At 33.7% G+C, this 8,113-nt stretch overlaps 1 protein-coding gene across 1 annotated transcript; it reads left to right on the top strand.

The window, feature by feature from the left end:
• The first annotated feature begins 4,941 nt into the window (after positions 1–4,941).
• On the top strand, positions 4,942–7,505 carry LOC131035646 (myb-related protein 315). Its single transcript, XM_057967366.2, has 3 exons — positions 4,942–5,560; positions 6,142–6,271; positions 6,440–7,505. The coding sequence occupies exons 1-3, from the start codon at positions 5,425–5,427 to the stop codon at positions 7,377–7,379; spliced, it is 1,206 nt and encodes a 401-aa protein (XP_057823349.2). The 5' UTR covers positions 4,942–5,424; the 3' UTR covers positions 7,380–7,505.
• Positions 7,506–8,113: the final 608 nt, after the last annotated feature.

Here is an 8,113-nt window from a genome sequence, read left to right as displayed (position 1 = left end):
AATTGAGCGACGAACCTAGATCTAAGCAATGTAATAATATTCGAACCCGTTCCCATAAAGAGCTCCTAAAATGTCAGGACCATGGTGCCCGTCACCCTAGTCCTCCAAACTTTTTGCACTGCAATGGGGGATTGATTCGTCACTATAAATAATGCTTATTCTAAAGATCATAGCTTTGTGCTTTTTTCTTGCACAAAGAAAGAAGGGGAAATGGGTTGGGGATAGGGGTTTTCCTAAGTCAAACCTAGGTTTTGGAATTAACCATGGAATAAAAATGAAAGATAATTGAATTGCAGTAATGGAAATGTTCTCCTTTTGAGGGAGATGTTAAATAGTAACTGAAAACACAAATGATATACCTCCTTGTGAATTTTTGTTTGTCTCCACATGAAATTAGAGTTTTATAAAGTCTTCAACAACATGGAACATGAATGTCAACTTCAATGCTTGAATCTTGACCTTATTGTTGCTCCAATGATTGAAGGAAGACAAATTACTTGCTCGCTTGAATTTGAATGCTTGATCGCTTGAATTGATTGATCAATATGATTGAAAAATATGTATAAAATGATCAAATGGGAAGGGAAAGCCTCCTTTTATACTTGCCAGATGAAAAAATGTATTAATTTTCCGACATGAGCTGACACGAGGCTGGATTTCTCGCTCAATTTTTGAAATGGCAAGGGGCCCAAAGAAAATCCCTAATTGGGAGGACCAAGGTGTGGTGCCCTATTCCTATTGGGGACCAAGGTGACACACCTTAGTCCTACCCAATTTTGGGGCCAAGACAAGGGTCTTGGATGATGCATGGGGTCAATATGAAGTCAAATTTGCATGATATGAGAAAAATCAAGTCATCATCAGGCCTAGGGGCACAAACGCAAGGTGAGGGTCCAAATACAGTCAAAATTGTAAGGAAGTACAATTTAGGACGCTACATTAATCAAAATTAATTTTTAATTATAAATACTTAAATTCACGTGTGTTGATAAGTTAGCTAAAACTTATGTGACACAATTTTAAACTCTTATCCCATATACATTTCTACTAGTCAACAAATATTTCATAATTATGCTTATGTTGATTACAGTCACTTTTCCATGTTAAGGTTGAAGTGCCAAATGTCTTTAAATTCCTTGCTTCCACTTCTAATAGAATCTTGCAGAAATTATTATTAATGATATGAGGGTTAATTATTTAAGAAAAGAAAAGCCTATGAAACCATATTGATAATGAAGAGAAACTCAATCACAGCTAAGTGAATGCCATTTCCATTCAAGAAGAGGTGAGATTAAATCCCAAGCTTTCCATATACTAGAATTATTTTGGAAGCTATTAGTTTGAAGTGTTGTGCTATAAGGATTTCATTATTCCATTCAACCTCTTTCCAAGAATAATTAGCCTTGGTTATAACAATTGTGTGCCCAATGAGTGTTTTTCAAACTGTTGATCTTGAGCCCTTATTATCCATTTTGCTATGAGGTAGCTTCCTTGAGTTAAGGGATCAATCACTCATAAACCTCCATTAATTTTTGTTTAAAAATAATTGAGTAACCTTTTTTACTATCCCATGTTCCCTAAAAGAATAATTTAATGAATTGAGTTAACTTATTATAACTTTGATTTTTTAAGGAATCTAGCCAAATGAAATGTATATGTAACTATCAATAAGGATTTTGTTGGCAATTTGGATGTGTACAACCATGAAAGAATTTTTTTGACCAAGACTATTTTTTTTTCATTCTATTGATTTGAGCCACTTTTGCATTTTAGATTGTAAGATAAACTATTCCAAAGAAGATGCCTAGATATCTTGTCACTATTTTATGATGGATTTACATTATGTGGGTATCCATGAAAGTGCTCACTAAGTAGAAGTCAACAAAAAAAATATTTTATTAAGAGAGTACAAAGCTAATTACTATGAAAAACAAGTCCCAAAATACTAGGTATTTTTTAGCTCTTCTTGTTAATTTTGAATGAATAATGAACTATCATCAATAAATTGAGAATGAAGAGCCACTTCATTATTGAGTAGAGAAAATTCAATGGACTAGAGTCTATTTTTTAGCATGGTTCAATAAGTTTGGAAGAACATCAAGATCATGAGAACATGAGGAAATGTGGGTTACAAGAATGGTGATGTGAAAATTTTAAGTGTCATGTGGACTTGGACTATAAAGCCTAGTTTTGCATGAAAGTGTTTTTATATATATGAAAAGACCTCCTAACCATTTGATGATGAAATCACTCAACGTCCTAAAATTATCCAAAATTTTAGAATTAATTTTTTCGTTCACACGATGGGACAAGTGTATTTTCCAAAATGAAGTGGCACAATATAGACCAGAAGTATTCCACATTACCATGCTTTCTCCTTGGGGCCAAAGGAAAACCTTGTCTTATTGACCTTTCAAGAGAAAATTTTTGAGTGATGAGACCATTAATAGCTATCTAAGCATTAACATCAACAAAAAGGAGTTGAATGTGAAATGAGTTTGGGATAAAAGCTTAGCCATTTAAGAATTTTTAGGATGAACTACCACCATATTCTATCATATGCTTTGCCATTGATTTGGAAATTGTTTTGTCCTATTTGTCAAGCCCAATCTATTTTTCCTAAGAAAGTACCAACTTGTCTAATATAAATGTTCCTCTTAAAAAGTCGGTTTGTTTAGGTCTTACAATTTCATGATCCTTGTGCTTACTTCCTTTAGCTATGTCTTTGGCTTGAACCTTATAGGAGGTATTAAAAAAAGTGATTGGTCTCCAATCTAAGACATTGTGTTAATTTTTTTCCTTAGGAATTCTTTGTAAATCTCATAGAGGTCTATCCTAATAAATGGACACATATTTTTTAGGTAAAATATTTATGCCAAGGATTTTAGTTTCAATCATATCCTTCAAAGTAACATCGAACTCCTTGAAATTGAATAGATAATCTAAGTAGATCTACTAGTCAAGATCAATTTTATTAGGTTTTCAAGTACCTACAAAGTCTTTAGTTATATATTGACATGAATCTCCTTCAAATGGGTCAAGAAATACTTATATTTGAAGTCATGAAGGAAAATTGTTTACTATACTAGGGTTGTCATGAGCATGTCTATCATAATAACTAAAAGAGATTATATGCTCTTGATAGTGTTTATGTTTGATATAGTTAGAAGAATGATATACTTTCCTCATCTCCTCATTTCATCAAATGTAGCTTGGCTCTTAATTAAGCACCTCTATCACAATAGAACTCATTTATTTTATTATTTTTTATTTTTATTTTTAAAATGATCACTTCTAGGTGTTGTAAGGAATTATTGGTAGGTGCTAAGACAAGGAAATATTTCTCTAATGTTTTTCCCTATTTTAAACCTCTTTCTAATCATCTTCTTATTCTAAGATGTTGGGAGTTCAATACAATGCCTAATTGTATATTCCACTATTCTATCCAAACTACCTTTTTTGTTTGGCTTAGAAGCATCATTCAAAGAGAGATTAGGAAAGAAAGTTAGGTTGATTAAGGTGGGGATTCCTTGAATTGAAGAGTGGGATGTTGAGGTGTAAGAAATAAGTAGAAAGGTAACATGTCAAAAGGGGGGATGGTTTGCGATCAAGAGGCAATAGAATCTACTTGATTAAGGGAAATATAATCAAGTAAAATTGATTATTACAACTTAGTCTCCCTAATTCACCTTCTCAAGTTGGACCAAGTGAACCATTATTTTGTGTGTGATTTTTTTTAATCTAAAATGTGATTAGAAACCTCCATAGTGTTTTTAGTTAGAATCCAAGCATCAAATTCTTTTTGAGAGAATTTATGAGAAAAATGCCTACTTTTATCATGACAATTTTTAAAATTATTAGAGGAAGGTTTGAGAAAGACGCAATAGAATCTACTTGCTTAAGGGAAAGATAATCAAGTAAAATTGATTAATACATCTTAGTCTCCTTGTTTCACCTTCTCATTTTGCATCAAGTGAACCATTGTTATGTGTGTAATTCCTTTTCATCTAAAATGAAGTTAGAATTCTCCATAATATTTTTAGTTAGAATTCAAGCATCAACTTTTTTTTTTTTTTAATTATGAAAATAATGTCAACTTTATCATAGTGCTTTTATACTATGTTAAAGTCACCTCTCATAATCCATATAACTATGAGATGGAACTAACCATACATTCCTACAACTTGACTCATGATGAGGAATCACTCCAAGGCATAGAGTGAACAAACACCATTAGGACATCCTTGGAAGAACAGTACAATTATTGGAGGGTTCCAATTCTAAAGAGATGACAAACTTAGCAAACCAAGGTGCAATTCTTATCACAATAGGTCCACTTCCAAACACATTGTTGAGAAGTTTCAAACCATCCATCTTTATCTTACAGTTAGGTGCCTCCTGCAAAGAGTAGGAGTAGTCTCATATTGCTATAAATCATCTGTAACCCTATATACAGACTGCCCACATCATAGACTATAAAAAATCTTTCTTACCTAATGTTTTGATGCACGCAATGGACACTAGAGTCCAAGTGTGTACGCCCTGTATGCTTGTGGAGGGAGAACTCGAAGCATGAGGAGCTTGTTACCACATGGACCTCCTACGGACAACACACTCGTGTCCATTTCCATCACTCTTCAGCTTCTGTCGGTAACGCCTGCCAATTTTGACGCCAGGCTGTGGAAATTGACAGATCTATAATAGCAATAAGTTACAACGATAGCATTTTTAATACTAAGGCTATTTTAAATCATTTCAAGAGAACATAACAATGCCCACGATGATTTCGATCCCCAGCAACACAAGATTCTGTGTTCACCAAAAATCCTGCAAACTACTCGTGTGAAATTATTGAAGAAAAATCACAGTCGGTCGTACTCTACTCCACTAACATCTACAGCTGTATGAGATTTTCATATCAGAAAATAGAAGAATCTTATTGTCTTTTTCTACATTTGACCGTGTAGATATTTTATTGCCGTGTTCAAATCTCTTTCTCTCCACTGTGTGGTAATGGGAAGCCTTCTTTTATCTTCGTGTACGCCTCTGGGTACCCATATTATCCTAAAAAGAAATACTCGCTGGTTCAAAGCTCGAAATTGATTGCTCAGAGAAAGAATTTGCCCTAATAACGGCTGAATTGGTGCCTTTATACTATTGGGTTTATAGTGGAAGTCGTGGAGAAAGAATTTGCCCTAATAACGGCTGAATTATTCAAAGTTTTAAGTTCAGACGACTCAGATGGACAGAAGTCTGAACAAAGAAAGTAGGCCCTGAAGCTTTTTTTTATCTGCTATAGGAGTGACAAGTGAGGTATAGAGTGAGAGCAACATTTCAGAGCTGAACATAATTTGAAGTGGGTGGATCCCTGTACTTGTGATTGGTTCTTTGACGCTCGGTAAATTACTAGTAAAGTCAAAAGAAATGGGAAGACGTCAAGAGTTTTGTCACAAGCAGAAGCTGAAGAAAGGCCTCTGGTCTCTTGAAGAAGATGAGAAGTTAATACAATACATCACAAAATATGGCCATGATCGCTGGAGTTATGTGCCTAAGAATGCTGGTCTGTACAACTTCTCTAGTTATTTATCATATTCAATAAAAAGTAGTAGCAAATAGATGACAAGATTTACATAGGTAGATGGTACCCATCAAAAGTTTTACATAATTTCTTAGGTATTTAGATGGTTTATATACTGACAATTTGTATAAGACTGTATCAAAGGCTTTATAGTTTTGAAAGTAATTATTTTAAATTGTTAATGTAGTTGTTTTTGGATTGGATCGTATAAGAAATTGTTTTTGGTTTAGATTGTATAAAAATCTGTTTTTAGATTAGATTGTGTAAGAGTTTTTTTCAACAACATTGCTTGAAAATAATCATTTTAAATTGTTATCCCTATTGTTTTTAAATTAGATTATGGAAGAGTTTTTTCAATCAAGATTTAAGATCACACAGCATGATCTATTGTTAGAATAATAGAGAGCTCAAGAAGTGATTAATTTCCATGAATTGAAAATGTGGCATTTATCGGCCTTTTGTTTTTATTTTTTTGCATTAAATGTTTTCATTCCATTTTTAGTACTGAAACTATGGTCACCTAGACTTATATAGCAGACCATGCACATTTCAATGTGAGGCAGGCTTAGAACGTTGTGAGAAGAGCTGCAGGCTACGTTGGATAAACTACCTGAGGCCAAATCTTAAAAGAGGCAACTTTTCTAGCTATGAAGAGAACCTTATCATTGATCTTCATGCGGCCCTTGGAAACAGGTAATAAAAGCCATTTAATCTCTGCCATCTTTGATAATATGGTTACTCTGATTTATAAGAAAACATATAGATTGAATCATGGATGCACGTGTACATCATTTTCCAATATATACATATATTACAGAATTGCAAGAGGAATTGAAATGTGAAGGTATTCATGAATCCCAGATGGTCGCAGATAGCTACACAATTACCAGGGAGAACTGATAACGAGATAAAGAACTTCTGGAACTCATGCATCAAGAAGAAGCTCAGGCAAAAAGGCATAGATCCCTGCACCCACAAGACCATTAGCCATGTTGCAGATGCTTCTGAGGATAAACTTGCAGATCATCATCAAACTTCTTTCAAGGCTGAGTATCCTAGTTTTTCTCATGAGCCTGCCAAGCAAGATGATATACTTTCCAAGAATTCTAATGCAACCGATAGCAATGCATTCCTACAGAAGCAAATCTCTGGTCTTAACAGTTTCACCCGGGAGGCAATATCTGAAGCTTTTAGCAGTAGAACTCCCAACAAATTACCAGATGTTAATAAAGTAGCTAGTTGTAGTGACCCAGTTTTCTGGTTGCTTCCAAGTATAACACATCCTCAAATTTATGGGTCAACTGGAATTTTCAATGTCCAAGAAGAAAAGTCTGCAATTAACTCTCCCATAGAACCAATTAGTTCAGAATGTACTCCATACAGTACAATGTCATCTTGCAATTCTGTGATTATGGCCTCAAATCATAACATTCCTAAAACAACTTGCTTCTCTATGCAGCTATCAGATAGAATACTACCAATCCAGGAAGAATTATCAAATGAACTCATACAGCCCTGTGATAATCATGGCCAAATCTGGGATTCAAATGAGAAAAACCAATCTATAATGGAAAGCAAGATCAATTCCTTAGATGGGTCTATCAAATGGTCAGATTTGCTGCAGCAGCAAACTTATAATTCCACAGATAAAGACAAGGGAAACTATGGAATTCCATGGCAGCTGCAGGATAGTCCACATGGAATCTACGACAGATCCACTCGGTCATTGCACCGTACCAGTATATTTCATGAACTGCAAAATTTTGCGGCTGTACTCGAAAGGATTCAGCAGCCAATATAATTTTGCTGCTGCACTGGAAAGGATTCAGCAGTAAATATTATCAGTTAATTTAATGTAGAAGTACCCTCTTGTTTAATATAAAACTACAAAATTTTCGGTGTGGTAGGCAAAAAAAAGAAAAGAAAAATTAAATATTTCCGTGTTGCAATAAATGCATGCTTGTTTGATCAGGGTTATTGTTCTGCTTACAATAAATCTTATATCAGACACACTAAGCTTGACAATATATCTTATATCACGCACTTAAATCACAGGCTAAGCTTTGATTTCTAGACTTAATAATGTTAAAAACATTCAGATTTGACCAACATTCTCTATGCTTAATATGTTGACCATCCAATAAAATTATTTATTTTTAGAAGGTTGTTTACCAGATTTGCTTAATTGGTTAACAAGAATATTGTTGGATAATGATGCAAGCCTGTAACTAGAAATAGTATTGGTAATGTTAAGCATGTAGTTGGAGTTTCTAGGGGTAGATTCTAAATTAGATTTTAAGTAATTTTGGTAAATTTTCATAGATAGTAAATTTTATGATTTAGAAGTTTCCTTACTTGTGATGCAGTGAACCTGAACAATTGTGTTTTAGAGGCTGCAACCTCTATAAAATATTGCCTTCTTGTATTGTTTATGCATATTAGAATGTAACTTCTATATTGAGATGAATCATGATGTAATAGATATTGAATAGACAAAATATTTATTTGTGTTAAATTCAATTTGTTTTTTTTTTA

The sequence above is a fragment of the Cryptomeria japonica genome, chromosome 6 (assembly GCF_030272615.1).
Source record: "Cryptomeria japonica chromosome 6, Sugi_1.0, whole genome shotgun sequence".
Taxonomy (NCBI): Eukaryota; Viridiplantae; Streptophyta; class Pinopsida; order Cupressales; family Cupressaceae; genus Cryptomeria; species Cryptomeria japonica.
This window is presented reverse-complemented; position numbering and strand designations above follow the sequence as displayed.